This window comes from Rhinolophus hipposideros, assembly GCF_964194185.1.
Source record: "Rhinolophus hipposideros genome assembly, chromosome: 20".
NCBI classification, from domain to species: Eukaryota; Metazoa; Chordata; class Mammalia; order Chiroptera; family Rhinolophidae; genus Rhinolophus; species Rhinolophus hipposideros.
Window position 1 is genome coordinate 24,754,622 of NC_138066.1, and position 27,071 is coordinate 24,781,692.

The 27,071-nt window shown below is 35.9% G+C and overlaps 1 protein-coding gene across 3 annotated transcripts in view; it reads right to left on the reverse strand.

The window, feature by feature from the left end:
* RPS6KB1 (ribosomal protein S6 kinase B1) overlaps positions 1-27,071 on the reverse strand; it is a 120,700-nt gene that overhangs the window by 36,548 nt on the left and 57,081 nt on the right. Inside the window, exon 16 of one of the 3 annotated variants that reach the window (XM_081028990.1) lies at positions 16,441-17,798. The exons of 1 other annotated variant lie outside the window; for it this stretch is intronic. In XM_081028990.1, coding sequence (XP_080885116.1) covers positions 17,794-17,798 — 5 coding nt within the window. In that variant the 3' untranslated portion in view covers positions 16,441-17,793. Of the gene's footprint in view, positions 1-16,440; positions 17,799-27,071 lie in introns of those variants that run through there. One more of the 3 variants, XM_081028986.1, reaches the window with a different exon arrangement.

Consider the following 27,071-nt stretch of genomic DNA (forward strand, 5'->3'; position numbering starts at 1 on the left):
TCTGATATTAAAAGAATAATAAATTTGATAGTTCCTATCAATCTAGTTCTTATTTCACTTAAGCTATACTACATTGTATTAACATACTCGTAGTATCACACAAATTATTTATGTTGGTCTTTTACACCCAAATATAAAATTATTAATTTAGAAATCTACCCTTTCCAATAAGGCGATGAGGGTACGTGAGGGTAAAATCAGAATTATCCATTACTCATTCCACTTATATAATTGTTTGATGCCAGCAAGTGTGTAATTATTTGCAAGTCAGTTTCAGAAGAAAAAAATTATTCATTAATCACTACATTGAAAATAAAGAGTCAAAGATGTACGTATAAAAATTTGTTTTATGGGCACCTATTTATTTACAGGCATTAAAATGCTAGCACAAATGGGTCTGTTTAACAATCATAAAAATGATTTATACACAGTTCATAGAAAGAGAGATTATACCACAAATCATTCAAAATCTTTCAACTAAGAAATAATATTGTGGTATATTTCTTCCCAGTCATAATATTTGTTTTTACTTAATATGTATTTTATTTTATATATGAATATAATATGTATATTTATATTCATAATATGTATTTTTAAACAAACATCATACTGGACATTTTCTTCACTTTGATATAATTTCAGATTTTGGTATAATTTCAGACTTACAGGAAAGTTGCAAAAATAATACAAAGAACTCCCATCTACCCTTCTCCCAGATTTCCTGAATGTTAACATTTGTCTACACTTGCTTTACCCTTCCCTCTTCCTTTCTCTCTCTCATTCACTCTCTCTCTGAACCTTTTGAGAGTAACTTAGAGATATGATGCCCCTTTACACCTCAGTAGTTCATTGTGTATTTCCTAAAAACAAGGAATTCTCTTGCAATAACCATAGTACAATGATCAAATCAGGAAATTAATATTGATACGATATACCATATCTAATCTTGTTCATGTTTTGCCAATTCTCTCAACAATGTCCTTTATAACAAAAGTAAGTCCTCGGTCATGCTTTGCTTTTAGTTATGTCTTTTCAATTTTCAGTCTTTCTTAGTGTTTCATGACATTGACATTTCTGAAGAATAAAGACCAGTTATTTTGTATAATGTCCCTTAATTTGGAGTTGCCTGATCTTTCCTTGTGATTAGGTTCCAGTTACGCTTTCTTGGCAAAAACAACATACGAGTTATAGATGATGTTGTGTTTTCAGTATATCCTGTTAGGAAGCACACATTGTCAATCTGTCCGATTATTGGTGTTGACCATGAACAGAGTTTTGCATCCTATGTTCTCATTCACAATATGAAATTCCTCATGTCTTTCAAAATTCATGGAAACATCATTTCAGTGTCTATACAAATATTTCAATTATGGATATGTCATAATTTGTTAACTGATCATATTTCTGTTTCATGTATCATTGTATTGGTAACTAGAATTATACGACAATGGAGTTTAGTAGATGCCTCATGTTAATCGAAATACTTCTAGTGTTTTGCCATTAAGTATTTAATTGGCTGTTGATTTGAAATAAAGTTTTTCAAATTGTTAGAGAAATACTCTTTTTAGGTGTGATTAAAATCAAAAGAACCAAGAAATATCTGCTTGTTCAACTAATTAATTCATGCATGGCCATATACCTATAATGGCCTGCCCCCTATACATACATAGCACAGCGTGTGTGCGTGCATGTGTGTGTGTGTATGTGTGTGTGTGTGTGTGTGTGTGAGCTATATTTGTTGATGACGCTTTTATTCTCTTACCCTCTGGAAATTGTCTCTTACTTATTCCTTTGAAACTTGCCATTCATAAACTGACCCCTCAGCTTCTCCTCAGAACAAATACATTTCATCAGCAATTTCAAGTTTACCCTCTCCACTCTGGGCTCTGTCTAGCTGCTAACCTTGACAGAGAGGTGAGAGAAAAGGACTTCGCAGCTATCTCTTTTTCTGCAGCAGGCAACAATGGGTAGAAACGTGTACCTGAGGTTAAAGGTTCAGCAATTTCAAGAAAGTGCAGGGCAAAAGGACAAAACTCTTTCATTAAAGACGAAGCTCTTTTATCTTCTTTTGGACAGCTCTAAGAGTTTTGGGGCGTATAAGAGAGTTTTTGACAGCCTCAGACTTACATAAATGATGTTCCACTAGAGTGCCTTCGAGAGCAGGGTTCCCTAGAAAACACCAAGCTGTTGTTGTACTATAGTAATTGCTACTAATCACAATTAAACTATGGAAGTGTTTGAAAGATTTATTTACATATGCTTATGTATGTAACCAGTGTACTGAAGAGTTTCAACTCGGGGTATAAATGTAAAACTTTTTTTTTTTTCTCATGGGCCCAACTGTGTTGTGTTGAATCTCTTCTTTTAACATCCTGGGCAAATTCTGTAACTTTCTGATTCCTTGTGAATGTTAAACATCTAGCCCTTTAAAAATTCCTGTTATATCCTTCAAACTTAAGTGTTGCATTTAGAAACATGCGATATTTGGGACACACTTACACTAAAAAATTATTCATTGTTTATCTGAAATTCAAATTTAATTGGGTATCCTGTATTTTATTTGTTAAATCTGGCAACCCTAATTTTAACTTCATTTCTTCTTCACCCCCGTCACTTCAGAGCAGGCCTGACCCAAAGCTGGAAGGATGTGGAGTGAGGAAGAGGTGTGTTCTGCTTGCGTACTCTTTCCTTCTCACCTTTCTGGTCCTGCTCCCCTGCTGTGGGTGGTGGCAGGAAGGGTGAACAAGGAAAACCTCTCTTTCTCAAACTGGGTATGGAAGTAGGTTGTCATTATCTCTCTGGTAAATGCTAACTGGTCAAGAATACTGTGCCATAACAGTTCCTCCAAGAATTAGATGAGACAGAGTTAGATAATAACTCAATAAACAAGAGGTTTATTGAGGAGTAATACCTGTAAAAGATAAAGGATAGGGCGAGGGAAACAGAATCTGGCAGGGAGAACCTCAGACTGTCATGCATATCTGAGGAAGTCTCAGCTAAGCAATAGGGAGCTCTGGAGCAAAGACTGCACATTAGAGGAGTCTTGCACTGGGCAGAAGTGCCCAGGTCTTAGTACACCTTCTGTGCTCTGTCAGTGAGGAGGGGGTGGGGTACCCAGGAAAAGCACAGCCCCCGGCTCAAATGCTGCAGCTCATCCTGAAGATGATGCAGCTGGAGGCTGCAGCTAATTGCACACCCTGCAGTGAAAAGCAGTTCTTTCTTGAATGCAGATCTGGACAGCTCACCATGATGCCTGCCACAGTATCTCTGTGTGGCAGGTGTCCAGCTGCCCTCCTGAGGCTACTGTATAGGTTCTTTGGGAGCCTGGTGGGGCCTTATCACAACTCAGCTCCCGGTCTTGAGAGGTCTGCTCCCATCTCCCTCAGCCTCTTACTGTGGGGGTACCTTCATCCAGGGGGTAGCTCTTTTAGACGAGTTAGCTGCCTTCTGCAGCTCCCCATCCCTTGGGAAATGCTCACATCCTTGTCCTGATATCGGGAAACGCAGGCTGCTCCATTGGTCCCTGTCTCTGTCTTTCCACTTCTCTCCTAGTTACTCTTTCCTTGCTCAGATGGGCACAGGTGATATTTCAGGTGTGCTGTCTAAGCAGATGTGGCTGTCTGGGATACCAAAATTCCAATCACCCCTTCTTGCAGGCACCCCCTCAAAACAGTTTACAAGAGACCCACTGTGCATCTCCCATTTTATTTGGCTTGCTATGGGTTAGGGAGGGACTCACGCTTTACCACAAACACTGCACTCCCCACCCGGCCCACGGCTCTCTTCTTCTATGGTGCTCAAGAGATCGCAGGTGTGCTTTCTTGAGTGAGTGACAAAGGAGTGGAGTTTGAGAACAGGCTTCAGGATTGTATGTAACCTAGGTATAAAAACTGATATGAAAGTCCTTCTTTGTGCATATTGTAGCAGGGGAAAAAAAGAATTGAAAACCACTGCTATAGAGACAGGATATATAAATAGGCCAGAGAAAGAGATAAGATTCAGGATCTTAAATACCCTCTTAAGCTTTAGGGGAACAAATAAATAAGCAAATAGAGTTGATCAGAATAGTGGTCATTTGTAGTTTGCCTCCCAGCGTTTATTATTCCTTTTCCAAGTCACACTAGGGTTACTGAGACAGCTTCGTAGGTTATGTACTGCAGTACTCCAAGAGGGGCACCAACCACATTGCAGACCGTGTGAACAGTGACCCTTGGAGTCGTGCAGGGTGCAACCTGCACAGCACTTACAGTAGATCTGGGCACAGCCCTAATTTCACCCCGTCATAGTCAACATGACCTAATAGGATACTACCCTTGACCCTTGAGTTAGAGCACATGACCAGGCCTAAGGCCTCCATCCCCTGACTCCTGGGTAATGGTGGGCACAGGAACTAATGTGAACTAGTCCAATCAGAGTGCATCTCAGGACTCTTGATAGGAATGTACATCCTTATGACATAATTTTCCAAATGAAAACCCATTTTTTTTCACACTACCAGTACCTAATGAAGACAGCAACTATAAATTAAATGTGTCAGAGTAAAGAATGTATGTTTTTCTTGAAGCAATGATGATGGAATTATCATTAACTTAGTGAATCCCTTGTTTGGTCTCTCTCATGCCTAGTGGATACCACTGAGATTGGGTCTGGTAAACATGGTCTTAGAAAAAAACATTTTCTCAAACCAAAATGGAGACTGAACTGCCATTGCCACAGTCCTTAAGTAACAAGTCAAGGCTAGAACAAATAGATCATAATGTGTCAGAGATAGTGAGTTCCCATCACTGCACACGATCAAACCCAGGCTGGGTGATTGCTTATAAAGTACGTGGTAGAGGGGGCTCAAACATCCACTGGGAACATAGACTATTACGTTACCCAAGTGATGTCTTCAATGTGGTCTTTTCGTAGTAAAGATATTCAAACATATGCACACAAACAGAAACACAATATTCTAAAAAGGAAATAGATTGTGCTATCAATCTACTCCAAAATTTTTCTGGAAGCACAAGAATGTGAAGCTTCTTTCCTTTGCAGGGTATCATTCAACTGAATTGTGATGCCAGTAGGTCAAGATTATGAGCCAGGTTCTTGGGTGGCTGTCTTCAATTTTGTTGAGATGGTCCACTTCTTTGCGCATTATGTTATTTGTCTGTCACTAATTTTAAGTTTTATGATGCCTCCTCCCATATATTTTCCTCCTGCAGCTATCTAAAAAGTACATACACAACAGTGACTAACTTTTCTTGTCATTTATGTCTTTTGATTCACCAATTTATTTACAGATTTATGGTTCATTGATTTTCAGTTTGAAAATTAATGTTAAATCAATACTTTGTATAAATGTATTATTATTTTACTGTAAATTATTTTGCAATACATTGTTTGACCAATGTGGTGTAAAACTCTACTATATATAAATAAAAACATTAAGCAAGTTGAAGGCATAAAATCAGCTAGCACCTTAATATAGAAGTTCATGAGTGAGAAACTATACAGCATTTTTATGTAGCATTTGGGAAAATGTGCAACATGGAGATTTTGAGTATTAATTCTACAGCTATACTAAATCCAACATGTCAGTCTCTATCTGCAACCCAGCCAGATTTAAAGTGCTAAGTTTTTGCTGCTGCACTGAATGCTGAATTATCTAAGATGGTGGTGTTCCAGGAAGCCTATCTTCATAAAGCAAGTATAGATCACTTAGCATTATACATGAAACGTGTATATTTCCCATGTAGCAACAATATTTATTCAAATGTCTATGTTTAAAATGAGCTCAAAATGGATCATAGACCTAAATATAAGAATTAAAACTATAAAACTCACAGAAGAAAATTGCTATAGACTGAATGTTTGTGTCCCCTCAAAATTCATGTTAAATCCCAACACCCAAAGTGATGGTATTGGAGGGGGAAACTTTGGGAAGTGACTAGGTCATGAAGGTGGGACCCTCATGAATGGGATTGGTGCCCTTATACAAGAAACCCCAGACAGCTTCCTTGCCCCTTCTGCCACATGAAGATACAGTGACAGACAGCAGTCTATGAACCAGAAAATAAGTCCTTACCAGACACTGCATCTGCCAGCGCCTTGAACTTGGACTTCCCAATCTCCAGAATGTGAAAAATTAATTTCTGTTGTTGAATAGCCACCCATAAATGTCTACTGTTGTGTATAGTTTTTTGTTATAACAGCCCAAACAGATGAATTTAAAAATATAGCAGTAAATCTTTGTGCTCTTGGCTTAGGCAAAGTCTTCTTAGATATGACACCAAAATACAAATGATAAAAGAAAAAATACATAAATTGGGCTTTATTGAAATTTAAAACTTTTATGCTTCAAAGAATAATATCAAGAAACTAAAAGACAACTCAGAAAACGGGAGAAAATATTTGCAAATCATATACCTACAATGGATTTGTACCCAGAATATATAAAGAACACTAAAAACTCAATTTTAAAAAAAAGAAATAATTCAATCCAATTTAAAAATAGGTAAAAGATCTGAATAAACACTTCTCCCAAGAAGACATACAAATGACCAATAAGCACATGAAAAGATGCTCAACATCACTGGCCATCAGGAAAATACAAATCAAAATCATAATAAGATACCATATCACATTCACTAGGATGACTATAACTAAAAAGACAGATGTGTTAAAGACAATGTGGGGAAACTGAAACCTTCATACATTGCTGGTTTGGAAAACATTTAACAGTTCCTCAAAAGGTTAAACATATAGTTACCATATGACCCAGCTATTCTACTTCTAGGCCTATTTCCAAGAGAAATGAAAATGTATGTCCATACACATGTTCATAGCAGCATTATTCATAATGGCCAAAAAGCAGAAACTATTCAAATGCCCATGAACTGATAACTGAATAAATAAAATGTGGTCTATTCATACATGGAATATGAGGTGTGATCAAAAAAATACAGTGAATGTTTAAATTTTTTAAAAATTATTACAGTAAAAGACACACTGCCATTAATTCCCCTCAAAATACTCCCCCTCACTTCGAACACACTTATCCCATCGTTCTTGTCATTTTCTGAAGCAGTTCTGGAAGTCCTCTTTTGTGAGTGTCTTTAGTTGTACTGTCATGGCTGTCTCAATGTTCTGAATCAATTCAAAACGTTTTCCTTTCATGGTCATTTTGACTTTGGGGAAGAGCCAGAAGTTGCACAGTGCCAGATCCGGTGAATAAGGTGGATGAGGACAGACCATAATGTTTTTATTTGACAGAAATTGCCACACCAGAAGCAATGTGTGACATGGAGCATTGTCAAGATGGAGGATGAAGTAAAGACACACATGAAAGAGGATTTCCAGAACTGCTTCTGAATGTGGCAAGAACGATGGGGTAAGTGAGGAGCGCTATTTTGAGTGGGGATTAATGGTAATTTGTCTTTAGTGTAATAAATTTTTTTTATTTAAACATTCACTGTATATTTTGATCACCCTCATATTATTAAACAATAAAAAAGAATTAAGTACTGACACATGCTACAACACAGATGAATGTTGAAAACATGCTAAGGAAAAGAAGCCAGTCACAAAAGATAACATATTTTATGACGCCATTTCAGTCCATAGAGACAGAAAGATTACTGATTGCCTAAGGCTGGGGGATGGATGAAATTGGAGTGACTACTCCAATTTTAATCAGTATGGTGTTTCTTTTGGGGGGGATGATAAAATGTTCTAAAAACTGATTATGACAATGATTGCACAACTCTGGGAACATACTAAAACTCACTAAATTATACATCCTAAATGGGTGAATTGTATGGTATATGATTTATACCTCAAAAAAACTGTTACATTTGAAAAACTGTTATGTGCCTGGTAATGTTCTAGGTGCTGCAAATGCAGTAGATGACATATGTCTTCCATTTTCGCCTCCCTAGAAGCTGACCTAACAGACTACATCAAAAGCGTGCTCATGCCTTGATTGAGTTTGGCCAACAGGGAGCCCAGGCAGGAGAGCAAAGTGGGATCAGGATATTTATTCTTTTGGGTCCCTCACTGAGAGGGCAGCTTGGGCCTGCTGTATGTCTCCAGTGAAGGTCACTTACGTTCCAAGGCAGCCAATTGGCATACTGTCTCTTTCAGGTTCTACCAACTACTACTATAACTATTCCTCTAGCCATTTTGGGTCTAAAGATGGTAACATCACTGGCTGCTACCAGGTCCAGGATATTTCAGTAGTCTTTGTGGTTTCCTTATACTTGCATCTTTGTAAAAACCTCTTAATAAATAAATAACCATTTTGTAAATAAACCTTTCTGGAATTATTTTGAGTATGCCATCTGTTTTCTATTGAGATCTTTTCTAAACCAGACAGACAAAACCCCTGTTATCTTAGAACTTTCATTCCAATGGTCAAAGAAAATAAATAAAGAAGAATATTCCAGGCAGAGGGAACAGAAATTGCAATGGTGCTGCTTCAGGCTGATGCGTGGCATGTCTGCTGTGCATAAAGAAAAGTGTGACCAACATGGAGTGACGCAATGGGGAGTAATGAGAAATGAAGCAGCAGACTGGCGGATAGGGCCAGATCATATAAAGTCATGCATACTATTAACTTTTTACTTGCCTGATATACTTAACTAAAGATAGACAAAACACAAATAAAAACACACTTTTTAGTATCTGTAATGTAATTTGTTGTTTGCATCCTTGATTTAAAAATCCCACGCTTTGTACTACAGGATTGTCAAGTACTTTCAAGGAATGGAAAAGGCTTAATTTCCAATTCATAAAAGACAAATAAATTCAGATAATCAAATATATAGCTATGTCTTTAACTGAACGTAATTTTATATATATATATATATATATATATATATATATATATATATATATATATGTATGTATGTATGTCATTAAAATAGACAAATCAGAAAATGAGATTCATGATATACTTTCTTTCCCACCACCTAGTCCCTTAAAGGAGAGATCTTTTTCATTCAGAGCCATGGATTTTGTTTCATGTTTCACTTTGTTGTTGTTGTTTTTAAGAGTTTATTATTTAAGGAAAAGAAACTCCTTTGAAAAAGTAGAAATGTGGAACTGGCCAAGTTGTATGGGATGCCCTAATGAAGCAACTCTTCCTGTGACAATGGTAGTTATTTACGTTGAAGAAAATTTGCCTTTAAATTTTGCCATATTCCTACTAATATGGGGGGCTGTATCTACTTTTTTTAAACATTCTTTTATTTTTACTATTATTATTATTATTATTATTATTAAACTTTTATTTATTTTTAGTGTGTTTTTCCAGGACCCATCAACTCCAAGTCAAGTAGTTGTTTCAATCTAATTGTGGAGGGCACAGCTCACAGTGGCCCATGTGGGGATCGAACTGGCAACCTTGTTAAGAGCACCGCACTCTAACCAACTGAGCTAATCAGCTGCTCTGGGTATCTACATTCTATATTCTCATCATAGCATCTCTCTAATAAAATTTTTGTGGATGTTTATAGGTCTTCTCTCTGGAAAATCTGAAGGCTTCCTAGTAACTCTATATTTATATGAAAGCCAAAGAACTAGGAACATGACAGAGATGGGGAAAAGACTAAGGATCGTATCCAAAGAAATCAGTTAAAAATCAGCTTTAAGTATAAATAAAACACAATTAACATTTTGTGTAGCAAAAATTTATAAAAGTAAATATTCTAACTGTTTCTTCCTACATCTTATAAATAAATTATATCACGCCATGGTTAAAGATTTTAAATAGAGTTGACAAGATGAGTCAAAACTCTCCAGCATAAATTCACTGACAAGGGACTGCTGTACAATCTTTTTAAAAATCGTAATACCCAATTTATTTACTTTAAAGAATAGGTCATATAGAGTCACAATCGCTTTGGGCCTTAATTTTTCCAGCTGTAAAAATATAGTACTGGTTTAGACTTCTTAAGTCTAATTCCTAGCCAACAAATGTTTATGCACTTGCAGTTTCTGACTGATTAGAGCGCCCTCATGTGTGTCTTTGTTGCAATGTTTTAGATATATGAAAATCTCAGCAGCAATACAATTATGTCTTTATTTTCCCATTTATAATACCTTTAAGTATCCCTCAGTAAATTCTAAGGAGTGTGATAATCCTACTACAGTTCACTGTCAAACTGCATATGCCAAATTTTATTCTAAAGTTATGAAGTTATTGTGCTGGTTTAAATTTTAATGAATTAAAGGTTCTTTCCCTTAAAATTCATAAGTTTTTCATTATAATATTATTTTATTATTATTCCTGAAAGAAAACATGTAGCCAATTAAGTCGTTAATTGTATGTGATAGCTTGTCAGTACCTTTTTAGGGGTGGATAACAGCTCAAGGGGCCAATTCTAACTCAGTTTTTCCAAATAAAAATTGAATCTAAGTCATTGCAAAGAAATTTCTTCCCACTCAAAAAGGCTATATTGGAAGGAGCCAAAAAGAATCTAATTTTTTTGAAAATGACATAAAATAAAAATTCTCAAATGCAATCATATTTTAAACGGCATTTATCCAACAAATATTTATTGAGGGCCCACACTATGTTTGCCAGGAATGAGATATCAAAATGAAGGAAAACAAAGCTACTAAAGTCAAGCAAAAAAGTACTGGGTTTTTTTCTTTCTATAAAATGACTCAGTAATAACTGCCTTACCCAAGAGAGTTGCTGTCAAGCTCTAATAACATGACATATGTAACCACGTTTTCCAAAGAGAGAAGTGTTATTAAAATGTTTACAAGAGAAACCTTGGTGATTCCAAAGACATAGTTTAGGAGTTTGCTGTGTAAAATCCTTAAATGTGAGGCTCTACTCTAATTTTTTTTTTTAGTTAAAAATTTTCTTCAAACTGTCATGACAGGATAGAAAACAGGAAGAAAGAATTGTCTCCTAAGAAAAGAAGACTGAACAATTCTTCATTGCCTCTTAGCCTCTTTTTCTTGGCAAGGCAAGGCATGGATTGGTGATGACACCAGTTAAGTCAAGAGGTCAGACTGGCTATACTAGACTAACCGGAATGGAGCAATGTTGCTAACCTGGCAGAAGCCAGAGTTTTCACCTTCCAAAAATTCCTGAAACCAAACACTAGCAATTCACGATATTCAAAGGAAGGTAGCAAATGAGATGATTCTTAGTGACTCTGATTCTAGGCCCTGTGAAAAACTGAATATACTGTTTTGGTGTCCTCCCACCAATATCAACAGCCTCCCTTCCTATTGTCCTCTATCCATTCAGAATCCTCCACTGCACGCCCCCACAGTTCTCCAGGCCCCACAATTCTGTCTTCTCCATGCCCCAATTTAAATTCCCAAGTTTTCAGACACCCTATTGTTCAACTGTTTCCAAACTTTTTTTTTTTTAATTTATGGGGGTGACAAGTGTTAGTGAAATTACATAATTTCAGGTGTACAATTCTGTATTACATCATCTATAAATCCCATTGTGTGTTCACCACCCAGAGAGTTTCCAAACTTTTAAAGTTTGATACTCCCTCTGGTTTTTAAACTTATTATGTAAATTATTTAACATATCAAAAGTAGATAGTGCATCGCTTCTCGGCCTTTTGGCTAAGATCAAGTGTAAAAGTAGATAGTGTATAATTACTCCCCCACCTACCCATCACCCAGCTTTAACTACTATCAACATATGGGGAACCACAAGCAGTGTGACTTAATTAAAACATAGCTTTAGAGTGGGCAGTGATTAGAGAATCAAACAAAATTTCTGAAATGAAAAATATTTGAAAGTACAAAATCAATGGAAAACATAAGTACCTGAATAGTTCAGCTGAATAATTTGTGACCTAGAAGACAGCCCCAAAGAAATTACCTAGAATATAACACAGAGACAAAGAAATGGAAAGGAGGAAAGACTATGGGTCATAGATGATAAAGTGCAAAGGTCCAATGTACATCTGAGGTTCCAGGAGGAGAAAGTGGAGGAGAGGCCATATTTGAAACATTATGACCAAAAATTTTCCAGAATTAATGAAACTCAAATTCTTAGTTTGAAGAAACTAAATAAATCTACTTCGAGACACATCATAATGAAACTACAGAAAATCAAAGACAAGAAAAGATCCTAAAACAGCTAGAGAGAAATACAGCTTACCTATAATAGGAACAAATGAAAATGATAGGACATTTCTCAACAGCAACAGTGGAAGCCAAAAGATTCCACAGGGGAATAATATCTTTAAAGTCTAAGAGGAAAATAATTATCAACCTAGAATTATTTCCTTGCAAAACTACCTAAGGAAAGATCTTGACATAATGATATTTTCAGAGAGACTATGGAAAATACCAGCAGCTAGGAAGTATCAAATACACTAAAATTTCTAATGAGAAAGTCTGAAGAACTAAAGTTTGTAAAAGTTGTGATAATTCATAGTCTGAGAACACAAAAGTCTATGGGGACAATGGCTCTAACCACAATTACCACCAACACCTCCTCAACCTTTACTCTTTGGAACATTCTGGTTACACTGGAGGTATATGGATCACTTTTGCAGATTTCAGGGAGGGGAACACTTCTGCTCCATCTCCTTGTGTTGCCAACCCAAAAGGCTTTCCTGGACTTCTCAACTCTTAGGAAGAGTGGTTAATACAATTAGTCAGAGTCAAGGCATTCATTGGGCCATATTTGCTTCTTATTCCTCATTTAGGTCTCTCTTCTTTTCTGCCTCTCATTGAGGCCTCCTCTGCAGGCTGTGCCATGTTAGTTCACAGAGAAGGGAGAAAAAGTTCAACATAACAGAATTCCACAGTGGGAGTCACTGGATTCTCATTCCTTATATATAGCTCCCTCAATCTCTAACATCAAAGGGAGGAGGGGATGCAGCCTCTAGATTAATACCACAAAAATACCTCAGAACTTCATCTGTGTTCTCTAATATCGAAGTTCATCCTTACCCTAAGGTGAAGATTAGTTGGGAAAAGAACAAAAGGCTTCCCTGCCATATCCAGACACATAAGAAATAACCTATCTTCTTGAGGCTCATTTCCCTTATCTAAAAATGGAAGAAAAATACTGAATTCACAGGGACTTGAAGGTTAAACATCTTAATGAAATCACCTAGCACTCTGAAGAGGCTAAATGTTTACTGTATTAGTATACAAACAAGACAAATTGCAAAAACCAAATCTAGACACAGACACACACTGAATTTAATATATGATAAAACAAGCATTCCAGATCAGTGGGAGAAAGATGAATTGTTCAATAAATGTAATGAGACAACTGGTTAGACTTTTTTTTAAAGCTGAATCATGACTTTCGTTGCTTTATGTCAAAATAAAGTCCACATGTATGAAAATTTAAAGACAAAATATGAAACCATAAAAGTACTACGGGGAAAATGGATGAATATTTTTATAATCTTGGAGTGGAAAAGGCCTTTTCAAGCATATGTTACTAAATTCAGAAGCTATAAAAAAAACTTTTTCTAAATTTTGGCTACACAAAAATCAAACTTAGACCTTTTAAAAAAAATAACTACTTTTAAAAGAGATATATACTATGATCTTGAATAGGAAGAATTAAAATTGTAAAGATGCCAGTTCTCCCCAAATTCACATATATATCCAATTCCAATCAAAATACATTGATTTTACATCAATAATGTACTGACTGAGACATTGATTTTACTGGACAATAATTTTAATATTCATATAGAAAAATAAATGAGAATACTCAAGAATATTTGGAAAAGGAAGACAAACATAGGGAGATTTATCTTACCTTAATTAAACTTAAAACGAAGCTACAGTAAACAAAAACAGTATGATATTGGCACAGGAATAGACAAATAGATCAGTAGAAAAAAATAGAGTTCAGAAATTGATTAATTGATTAATAGAGTTCAGAAATTGATTCCCATTACGTATGGGAATCTAACAAAGAATGAAGATGGTTTTGTTTATTATACAGAGCTAGCATAATTGGGTACAGTAGTCCACTCTTATTGTAATTTCATTTTCCCAGGTTTCAGTTACCTGAGGTCAACTATGGTCTAAAATGTTAAATGGAAAATTCCAGAAATAAACAATTCATTTTAGTTTTAAATTGAACACTGTTCTGAGTAGCGTGATGAAATCTCATGCCACCTCTCTCTGTCCCACCAGGGATATGAATTATCCCTTTAGCTAGCATACCATGCTGTATACACCACCTGCCCATTAGTCACTTAGTAGCTGTCTTGACTATCAGCAGATCAACTGTCTTGGTATCACAGTGGTTGTGTTCATGTAACCATTATTTTATTTAATAATTGCCCCAAAGTACAGGAGCAGTGATGCTGGCTATTTGTGTATGCCAAAGAGAAGCCATAAAGTGCTTCCTTTAAGTGAAAAGGTATGTATGTATAGGAAAAAACAGCGTGTGTGTATGTGTGTATACATACGTATATAGGGTTTCGTACGCTCGATGGTTCTGGCATCTACTGAGGGTGTTGAAACATATCCCCAGTGGATAAGGGGGGACTACTGTATACATTTAGAAGAAAGTAAACCTAGTTCTTATGGAAGACACTGCTAGTTGTCTTCCCAATTTCCAATCAGAACCCTGATCTTGTTTAGGGCAGCAATGTGCCCAGTCAAACCTATTCACCTCCCTAGACTCTTTTGAAAATAATGCTCAATGAGACATAATTGAGCTAATGGGTAGAGCTTCCAGGAAAGATATTGTGTTCTTGATTAAAAGGAATCTGCCTCTTGCCCTTCATCCTGACACCTTCTTCCTGACTGTAACATAAATGTGATACTTAAAGAGTATAAAATTGTCTTGCACGAGAAACAAAATCATAATCTAAGGACTGTGAAACAGAATGGGAGGAGTCTGGATCCTTGATGGCATGGTGGAGCCACCACACCAGTCCTGATCTTTTACTTCTATTCCTCATGCTACATTAAAAAACAAAAACAAAAAATCCTATCTGTTTAAGGCATTGTAGTAGGGATTCTATTATGTATAACTGATTACAAATTGTGATAGATTCAGTTTCTAACTCATATCATGTACAAAAATAAATGCCAAATGAATTACATATCTAAATATAAAATAATAAAAATATGGAGGTGTAGAGAGGCCTTGATTAAAGCAATCATAAAGGAAAGTGTTTGACTATATGAAAGCTAAATTTTTTCTATGGTGAAAGCAAAAATAAAAATCAAAAGAAACTACAGACTAGGAAAATATTTATAACAAGTTACAGTCTCTAACATAAAAAGTTTCTACAGAGTAATTAGAAACAAATGACCAATAGAAAAATAGAAAAGGGGATACAAATAGACAAGTTGCAGATGAGGAAATTCAAACGGTCAATAAAAATACGAAAAGATGCAGAGCCTCACTAGTCAAGAAAATGCAAATAAAAACATGAGTAAAATAACATTTGTCACTAATTGGTAAAAATTATAAAGAGTGTTAATATCTGCTATTGGAAAGGACGAGTAAAGGAAATTCATACGTGCTGGTGAGAAAATAAATTGCATCAACCAATTTGGAAAATATTTGAGATAGCAGTCTGTTTGGGGGAATCTACTCGTATTCTACAGAAATAAAAGCACCAACATGCAGATAAACACTCTGAGGACAATCACTATTACTGCGACTATCATAGACTGTTGTAATGACGGCCTTTAATTGTTCACACCTCATGGTATGCTTTCCCCATTTGCAATGTGATTTGCTGTTGTTCCTCCTATGGAAAAGTCAAGTCTATTTTTCTACCTCTTGAATCTTGGACTTAGCCATGTGACTTTCTTTGGCCAATGGGATGACATAAACGTGACTTAAGCAGAAGCTTGAAAGAACGGCACTCTGGAGCTGGTTCTCTCTTGCTGCTAGAAAACCTTCCACCATACGTGAACACAAGCCCAGACCAGCCTCCTGAAGAATGAGAGATCATGTAGAGAAGGCCTCAGTTATCCCAACAATCCTAGCCGAGGCCCCAGATACGTGAGTGAGGCCATCCTAAACCATCCAGTCCCAGGTGAACTGGCCCACACTAGAACTGGCCAACCAGCCCTCAGAATTGTGAGAAATAATGAATGTTTGTTCTTTTAAGCCCCTGCTGAGATGACCTGTTTCACAGCAAAATATAATTGAGAAAGTAGTGAAACATACAAATAAAACAAGCTACTTAAAAAAAATGAATGTACCTCACCTGTGTCAGTACAATCTTTGCTCTGCACAATCGGACTCTTGACACAATAAACCATCCTCTCAAAAAAAAAAGAATGTAATCAATGGGGAATGGTGAATAAATTGTTTCACATTCCTACTGCAGACTGTTATGCAACTATTAAAGTGTTAAAAGGATCTTCATCTGTTAGTTCAGGGCAGCATTGTCCAATAGAAATGTAACATGAGCCACATGTGTAATTTTAAGTTTTTAGTAGCTACATTAAAAACAGTACAAGGAAACAGATGAAATTAATTTTAATTACATATTTTGTTTAACCCAATATATCTAAAATACTATCATTGCAACATGTAATCAATAACAAATTATTTGTGAGATATTTTATATTCTCTTTTTTTGCACTCTTAGAAATCTGATGCGTATTTTACACTTACAGCACAATTAAGTTCAGACTAGCTACATTTCAAGTGCTCATTTAGCTACATGTGGCTAGTGACTACTATACTGGATGGCAAAGATCTAAGGGACAGTCTATAATACAGATTCAAATATATGATTCCCCACCACATGCACAACCCTTTCTTCTTTTTCAAGAAAAGCCATATAAGTGTACATAACCATGTAAAATGGGGTAGAAGGATGTAACCCAAGTTGTTAAAATTGTTTTGCTTGCTAGGCACTTGAGGTTAGGAAGAAAGGGAGATTATATTTTTCTTTATATATTTTTGTATCAGTTAGCTTCATATAAAGGTATATTAATTTTTTAATTATTTTGAAAGCTAATGTAAAAGTTAAAATAAAATAAAATAAAAACAATAAGACAAAAAGGAGGACACATGAAAAGTCACTAACTGGGGTTACTTCTGGAGTCAGTATAAAGGAAGAATTTTACTTCTTCAAAACAGGTCTTTTTGCATGACTGCATTTCTTAAATTCTAACCACCAACTACTTTTTTGCAATTTTAAAAAGTTACATTTTTATGTAAAATATTCATTTTAAATATGTAAGTCCACATATATTTATTAAGTGTCAACTCTGCTAGGCCCAGACTCATTAAGCCACAATATTTAACCAACAGAATGTGTGAAAAATATTTTTGAACATGGAAACTTTTTGGTGTTCCTTCTTTTATTCTAAGTAAGGCCAGTCTCCTGCTCCCAATTATTATTCCATCAGGGAATGAAATACATTCCCTGCGGATCAGCTTGGCACTTAGAAAACTTATGTTGCTTAATAACCAAATATGCAATCTCTTAATTCCTTCCCTCCACTTCTGTACTAAGTGTCATTTTTTTGTGGGGGATAGAACATGAATATACCAAACATCCTAAATCTTTTATTACCAGTTTACAGGACCCCTTTGGTATTATTTGCCTAGCAAATCTCCACTCCCATCCATATTGTTATTGTGAAAGCAACCATTATGCAAAATTAACCCTGCATCTCTGGCCACAATTCTGGAGGTAGGCATCTGACTGAAGCTGGGTGTGTCAGAGCACATCCAGGAATATGTGGACTTTGGACCCAAGAGTTGAGCCAGTCTCTCTCCAGGGGCTGCTGAGCTAGAAGTAAAACATTCTGAAGCTATTGGCAGTCTTGTTCCCTTTGGGTAAAATCGGGAGGCAGAGACAGTCAATCTGCAGAGAAAGAAAGAAAAGAAAGTTGCTCAGAAAGGAAGAGAGATGGAAAAGGAGCTCTGATGACTTTTACACCTTTGGTGCCTATTTTTCCAGAAGTTGACCTATATCTTGAGATATTTGCTACTTCATAGACCAGCATCATTGACATCACCTGGGAGCTTATTAGAAATGCAGAATCTTGGGCTCCATCCCAAACTTACCTAATCAGAATCTGCATTTTAACAAAATCCCCTGGTGATTGGGGTTATTCACATGCACATAAAAGTTTGAGGTGTCCTGCTGTAAAGGAAGAGAAAGTGATAAAGTTCCAGAGATCAGTAAGACTAGTTTGCTGTTTTAGTTTTCAATTCTAGTCCTTTGTGGTAAATGAACACAACTAGTGTGCATAATTTCTAGTATACAAGGTGTGACAATTAAGTTCACAAACATGCCACAGTGCGCTTATACTGGCAGCACTGTACATACAGCTCGGTAAGGTTTCATAACCTTGGTATATCAGTGTCTCACAGCTGTGTTCATGTCGACGTGTGGCGGTGTCTTGCTGAGTGGCGTTCATTATTGTTGTTGCGCGTTTTTGTGTGCTGTTGCAAGAATGTCTTAGCTTGAATTACAGCAACGAACAAACATTAAATTTCGTGTTAAACTTGGCAAGAGTGGAAATGAAATCAGGGACATGTTAGTCCAAGTTTATGGGGATAATGCCATGAAGAAAATGGCAGAGTACAAATGGATTAAACGTTTTTCTAAGAGAAGAGAATGTGTCACTGAAGAAGAGATGTCAGGGCAGCCAGTAACAAGCAGAACTAACAAAAACATTGCAAAAAATCCATCGAATTGTGCGTCAAAACCATCGGCTGACTGTGAGAAGCATAGCAGACCAAGTAAACATCAATAGAGAAACATTTATGAAAATCTTAACTGAAAATCTTAGCATGAGAAAGCTGTGTGCAAAAATGATCCCGAAGGAGCCCACCAATGAACAAAAGCAAAGGAGAGTCAAAGTTTGCCAAGATCTTTTGGAGAGGCAAGACAATGTTTTGGGCCATGTTATCACTGGTGATGAAATATGGGTGTACCAATACGACCCTGAAACAATGCGTCAAAGTACACAATGGAAGTCAGCCAATTCTCCATGACCAAAAAAGTTCCATCAGTCCAAATCAGGAGTCAAAACAATGTTGCTAACCATTTTTGCTATCAGAGGGATTATTCATTATGAATTTGTACTAACTGGACAGAGTTAATCAAGTTTACTATTTGGAAATGCTGAAAGGGCTGTGTGAAAAAGTTAGACGTAAACAACCTGAACTTTTTGCCAACAATTCATGGCTCTTGCATCACAACAATGTACCAGCTCACAAGGCACTGCCTGTGAAGGAGTTTTTAGCCAGTAAACAAATAACTGTATTGGAACACCCTCCCTACTCACCTGATCTGGCCCCCAATGACTTCTTTCTTTACCCAAGGATAAAGGAAATATTGAAAGGAAGACATTTTGATGACATTCAACCTATCAAGGTAATATGGGGACAGCTCTGATGGCCATTCCAGAAAGAGTTCCAAATTTGTTTTGAAGTGTGGACTAGGTGCTGGCGTCGGTGCATAGCTTCCCAATGGGAGTACTTCATATTCAGCAATGAGGTATGTAGCAGTTTTTCTAGGATGAGTTTGCGAACTTAATTGCCAGACTTCGTATGCTACTTAAAGACTCTGATAAAAGTATTTATTCAATCCAGGGAGCACTTCTACATTTACAAAGTTTCCAGATTATTACTATGACAATCATAACTTTAATGTACACAAAAGCCAGTTATCTGAACTTTGTGGTGGTATAGCTAAATGGAAATTTATTTGTCAGCAGGAGAATGGATAAATAAACTGTGGGGCATCCATACAATGGCTACTACTCAGCAATAAAAAGAAACTATTGATACATAATAGTATGAATGAATCACAAACAGTATGAAGGACTGAACAGTATTAACGAATATCAAAAACATTATGCTGAGGAAAAGAAGCCTTCATAAGAATACAAAGTTCTATAACAACTAAGTCTATGGTGGAAAAATGAGAACAGTAATGGTTTAGGGCAAGGGTTAGGGACAGGAATTGACTGAGAAGGAACATACAGAACTTTCTGTGGTGATGAAAATATCGTTCTATATTGTGATAAGGGTTAGGGTTACACAGGTGAATGTATTTTTCAAAACTCACCAAATGTATATTCAAGATTTGTGCATTTCACTTTGTATTAAAAAGTTGTAAAAGTTGAGCCCTAGTTAACAACACATATGCTGAAGTGTTTAAATGTGAAGTGTACTGATATATGCAGTTTGCTTTGAAATGGACAATAAGATGGTTTGATGGATCAATGGACTAGCTGGTTATGGTTAGGAATGGCTAGTTGTATGATATAGCCAATATACCAAACATTACCTGTAGAATATAGACCAGGTAGGGAGGAGTACATGGGTGTTTACTGTACAATTCTTTCAATTTATCTCTATATTTGAAATTTTTCATAATAAAATGCTGGGGGGGGGGGAAGAAAGTTGCAGAAAAATATAACATCATTGTAATTTCTTTTAAAAAACATAAAATGTGGGCCGGCCCGGTGGCTCAGACGGTTAGAGCTCCATGCTCCTGACTCCGAAGGCTGCCGGTTTGATTCCCACATGGGCCAGTGGGCTCTCAACCTCAACGTTGTCAGTTCAATTCCTTGAGTCCCACAAGGGATGGTGGGCAGCACCCCCTGCAACTAAAATTGAACACGGCAGAGGGATAATGGATGGGGGGAGGGGGGTTCACAGTGTGAGGGATATAAATGATGAACGTCTAAGTAAAAAAAAAAAAAAATTGCAAAAAAAATAAAATAAAATAAAATAAAATTGAACACGGCACCTTGAGCTGAGCTCCCAAATGGCTCAGTTGGTTGGAGCGCATCCTCTCAACCACAAGGTTGCCAGTTCTATTCCTCGACTCCCGCAAGCGATGGTGGGCTGTGCCCCCTGCAACTAGCAACGGCGACTGGATCTGGAGCTGAGCTGCGCCCTCCACAACTAAGACTAAAAGGACAACATGGAAAAAAAAAAGTCCTGGAAGTACACACTGTTCCCCAATAAAGTCCTGTTCCCCTTCCCCAATAAAATCTTTTAAAAAAAAAAACACCATAAAATGTGGTAGAGAACCTATTTGTATATGCACAGATAAAGATATGAAAGCTACATACAATGGCAGAAATTGTCAAGCTGATCCTAAAATTCATCTAAAAATGCAAGAGACCCAAAATAGTCAAAACAATCTTAGAAAAGAAGAATGCAGTTGGAGAATTAACATTTCCTGATTTCAAAACATACCACAAAGCTACAGCAAATCAGGAAAGTGTAGTACTGGTATAAAAACAGACATGTAGATCAATAGAACAGAATTAGAACCCAGAAGTAAATCCTTACACTTATGGTCAACTGATTTTCAACAGAGATGTGAAGGAAATTCAATGGGAAAGAGATACACTTTCAATAAATTGGATTTCCACATGCAAAACAATTAATCTGCACTCCAATTTCACACTATATACAAAAGTTAACTCAAAATGGATCATCTTAGTAAGAGCTAAAACTATAAAACTCTTGGAAAACAAAAAGAAATTTTGTGACCTTGGGGTAAGGAATGGTTTTTTATATATGTAATTAAAAGCACAAGCAACAAAAGGAAAAAAATAGATAAATTGGACCTCATAAAAATAAAAACAAATTTAAGTAGAAGAGGGTAAAGGGGGTCAAATATATGGTGATGGAAGGAGAACTGACTCTGGGTGGTGAGCACAGAATGTGATATATAGATGATGTTATTATAGAAATGTAGACTTGAAACCTATGTAATTTTACTATCTATTGTCACCCCCAGTAAGTTTAATTAAAAAAAAATTTTATAAATAAAAAAATTTAGTGCTCCAAAAATAACATCAACAAAAACAATCTGCAGACTGAGAGAAAATATTTGCAAATTATAGACCTAATATGGAACCTGTATCCAGAATATATAAAGAAGTCTTTAAGTCAAATAAGAAATCCAAAAAAAGCAACTGAAAAGACATTTCTCCAAAGACATACAAATGGCCAATAAGCACATTAAAAAATGCTCAACATAATTAGCCATCAGGGAAATGCAAATCCAAACCACAATGAGATACCACTTCACACTCACAAGGATGGCTACAATAAGAAAAAAGACAGATAATAACAAGTGTTGGAGAGGATATAAAGAAATTAGAACCCTCACACACGGCTGGTGGGAATGTAAAATGGTACAGCCACTTTGGATAATATTCTGACAGTTCCTCAAAAGCTTAAATATAGAGTTATCATATGACCTAGCAATTCCACTCTGCGTATATATTCAAGAAAAATAAAAACATATGTTTACATTAAAACTTAAACTTGAATGTTAATAGCAGCATTGTTCCTAATTGTCAACAAATGCAAAACAACTCAAATGTCTATCAGCTGGTGAGTCAATAAACAAATGTAGCATATCCATATAATGGAATATTATTGAGCAATAAAAAGAAATGAAGTACTGAAAAATGCTTCAACATGGATAAACCTTGAAAACATTATGCTAAGTGAAAGAAGCCAGTCATAAAAGGCCACATAGTGTATGATTCCATACATATGAAATGTCCAGAATACGCAAATCCACAGAGACAGAAAGTTGATTAGTGGTGTTAGTGGGTAGGAGGATGGGGAAATGACGAGTGACTATCAATGGGCACTGATTTTCTTTTTGGAGTGAAGAAAATGTAAATTTATAATGATGATGGTAACACAACTCTGAGAACATACTAAAATCCACTAAATTGTATCCTTTAAAAGGGTGAATTTTATGTTACGTGAATAACATCTCAATAAAGCTGTTATTAAAAACACATAGGGTTTGTTGTCTGCTACACAGAGGTGACTTTCAGATTTGTTCTGGTAGCAAGGAGCAGGGTTGAGGAGGCTGGGGACTGCAAGTGCAGTAACTGTGGCTAAAGAAACACCAGCAGTTTCTAATTTTATGCTGTCCTATATTTTGCTATGACTTTCATAGTTTTTGATAATGCTATACGAAAGGCCAAAACAGAAATGCCTTTTATATTTTATTACAAGAGCTAAACTGAGAAATAAACTCACCAATTGCTTTTTTAAAAAGGAAATGAGCTAAAAACAACATAGATGTAAGTGGAGCTTAAATAAACCGTTGCTCAGTAAGATGAATGTGTTCACAGGGGAGGGAAGAGTTTGGTAGTAAAAACAGTTTAAAGTGTTACATTATTTTAAAAACCATTTTGTTTCATTTACTGTAGATGGTCAAATATTTTAAAACAGATGGTGAATCTGTTGGATAGTAAAAAGAAATGAAATCTTGTTTCTAGTTTCCTATTCCTTCCAGTTTATCTCTTTATTGTAAATCATTTTCCATTGTGAGAGGATATTAAATTTAAATAAAATTGAAATGAAAAAAGCCCATTGCTATGTTCATAAATTCATGTTTCTTAGCACTGCTACCACTTACAGCTATCTTGTGAAAAATATTTCAAATTAATCTATTCTTTCTGGATCTGAATAAATTGAGTTTCTTTTCTTGAGCAAACAGCTCTTTCTAGAAACCTATTTATAGAAAGAAATTTTAAAATGATATAATTATGATATACGTGTAAATGCTTAAAATAAATTTTAATACTCTTTAATGAGAAAAGACCTAGAAATGGTAAGCTTTTGAGGAATGGTATTAAATTAAATTTGTAAAGATAAATAACAACTAAGATATACAATACTTACCATGTTCATAGACTGTTCTATATGCTACGTGTACATATGTATGTGTATATATGTATGCATACACGCATATGTGTAAGAATGTTTATGTGTGTGCATGTTGCTCACAATTATGTAAATAAAATAAAAATTCCTCACAACCACCCCATTAAGATCAGACAACCGAGACACAGCAAGGTTAAACAATTCTTCCAAGCTGAATCCAGGGAGTTGGGCACCACAGCTCATGTTTTTCATAATTACTCTATGCACATACCAAGATATCTGAGGAGAACATTAAACGGCCATAGATCCTTCCTATCTGTTGTTCTGAACTGCCCTCCACAAAACACCAAGTGCTTCCTTTGGACATAGGACACATCTAAAGTTTTATTGTAAAATTCTTCCATAAGAAATGAGGGAAATAATTTCTGTTTTAGGACCCTCTTTGATCTATGACAAAACTGTCTAAATCTAATGAATCCAAACAAATTTTCAGTTTAAAGCACATTACAATCAAATGTAAATACATTTTAAAAAATGCATAGGGGATGCTCCTGGGGGGTGACTAGGGCTGAAGGTGGAACCAGGAAGCCACCAAGGACCAGGAAGCAAAAGGACCAGCACCCAGGATCAGAGTGGCTGTCCGGGATGGAGGGGGAGGGGCCCCTCTCACGTGTGACGCCACCACAGTCCCCCATCCCCCTCCTGAACACGGTTCTGAGAATGTGCCAAGAGTCTTCCCAGCCTTGGCCAGGTGGGCCTGTCTATAGGGCCCATATGTTATTAATAGTAAATAGAGATGTCTTCTACTTTTTGCTACTCCCTCCACACCCACTATCCAGGCAGAGGGAGAAGTCCCAACAAAGCCCAAGCACCACAAATGAAAGTTGTAAAGTTGCCAAAAAATTCTTGTAAGGCTAATAAATCAGTATCTTTATTTTCAAGATGGCTAACACATGATAGAAATAAATTTTTATGTAAGAAATGTTATCCACTTTGATAATTTGGACTTTTAGCTTAAAAAGCAAAGGAAAACATATTTTAATCTTATAAAGATATTTGACTTCATACATCTAATTATCTTGGAACAATTCCCAAAAGGCATTTTTATTTGGGGGAAGAGATAAAAATTGCCCCCCTGTACACTGACTCTAGAACCAGACTGTTCCATGGCATTTTTCCTAAAAGCATTCTTTTAAAAACACGTCCACCTTGTGCCGACTTCAACTGATTGATAGTGAATGCTTGGAATTCTTTGTTAAGAAAGACTCTGAAGTTGAGTCCAGGCTGAAAAAGAATAAGTTTGATATCAATTGTCAGTATCTGCCATTGTTGTGGGCAGGTAGAGTGGTAGTACAAGTGCTATGTATTTACATTCCCTGAATTAATGGATACTATTTCTGTAAAAAAAATAAAAAATCAATTGTAGTGTATACCCACAGCTGAATGTGAAACTTAGAATATACATATGTCAAACCAATAAAGACGACTTTTAATAAAAATAATACCATCTCATTATGCCCCCAAATGAAAAACTAACACTTCAAATGTGTAGAGAATGAACTGAGGATCAACCATATCACATAAGGGTGAAAGAAGGAAAAAACAAAAATTTGTGTTCAAAGGAAGCAATTTGGGGCCAAGATTTAAAGAAAGAGATATAACCGGGCAAGAGGAGAGGAATAAACATTCTATGAGGGAAGGAGGACAGGTACAAAGGAAAAGAGAAAGCAGTTTTTTTGTCTAGGGTAAAGAGTATTAAGAAAAATATCTGAATCTTGAAAATACTGGGGTCCTTTCAATGGAATGCTGGATGTAATTTAGCAGACCTTCTGGGAATTATCTGATTATGAAGAGGTGTGCATCTTAATTTAACTTTCTCTTGACAAGGCTATTTTACAACTTTATAGGGGTAGTAGTTAACTTGTAGATAACTGATGAAAAAGCAACTGCTCTTCCTGTCAAAGAGCAATGCAAATGATTCCTGTCCATAACAAGACAAATACAAATCTCCTGATAGAAATTTAATTGTTTCACATCTGGTAAAAAATACAACCCCAAATATTATGTCTCTTGCCTTGTAAGAATTTGCACTTACTGACAAATTTATTTCACCATTCCTTTCACTATATAAATTCTCTGTTCCTCGACTTCTTCTATGAACCAATCTTAGTATCTTATATTTTCTCTCATTAATGAATGAGAATTAAGTCTTTGAAATATTTTCCTTTTATATTTGAATAAGAGTCATGCTTTTAACTTTTTTCGATATGTATTTCTTTTTATTATTATTATTTTATTAATTTCAGGTGTACAAAGCAACATAATAGTTGGACATTTGCCCTTCACAAAGTGATAACCCTCCTCCCCCAAGCTACTACCCCTCTGACATCTTATATAGCTGTTACAATACCATTGACTACATTCCTTAGGCTATACACCACCTCCCGTGACTGTATATATATATAGTATATATACATATATATATGTATATATATGTATAAATATTTAATTATAGTTGACATGCAATATTAGTCTATTTCAGCTTAGGGTGTACAGCGCGTTGGTCATGTATCTACACAGTCTATGAAGGTGAAGGGATTTGAAAGTACAAATTAGTAGACACAATATAGTCATGGGAATATGAAATACAGCATGGGGAATATAATCAATAATGTTTAAAGATTATGTAAGGTACCAGATGAGCACTGGACTTATCAAGGGGATCACTTCATAGACTGTGTTTTTAACTTTTGAAAATTATATTCTAGCAAGAGTTTGTGTAGGAAAGTAAAAATAAGCTAGATAAGCGGGAATACAAAGAGTTGTTTAACAAGAGGACAGCAAAGGAGTACCACCATACAGTTACCAAATATCTACTCTGTTCCAGGATGATGAAATGGTGACTGAGGTTTTTACTAACTACTAAGGTTGGACTTGTGCCTATGTGGCTGACTGTGTAGGTGTGCCCTTTCCAAAAGCAATTTCTGTAAGGTTCATGGAAGAGGCAGAAACTTGCTTATAAAGGAAAGCTAAAGAAGTGGGAAACCAGTAGAATAACAGTAATATGGAAGCCTAGGGAAGAAAGACTCCAGATGAAAACAAGCCACAGTGCAGAATGCTGTAAAATATCAAGTAAGATGAGGTCTGAAAAATATCCATTCATTCATTTATTCAATAGATATTTACTGGCTACTCAGTATATGCCAAGAACTGTATTGGGCATGGGGATACAGCAATAAAACCAAAATAGTCGCTGCTGACATTGAGTATAGTGGAAGAGACAGACATTAAATAGCTAATTTAAGAAATAAGTGTTTAGAGATTCCAGTGCCAGCCAAGGAATAGTCCACTAAAGACTGTCTTTACTGCTGATTATAACTAAATACTTCGGATGAAAAGCAAAATGCAATTATCTGAGCACTCTGAAAAGTAAACAAAGGCAACATTAGAGAGAAAAGTCTAACTT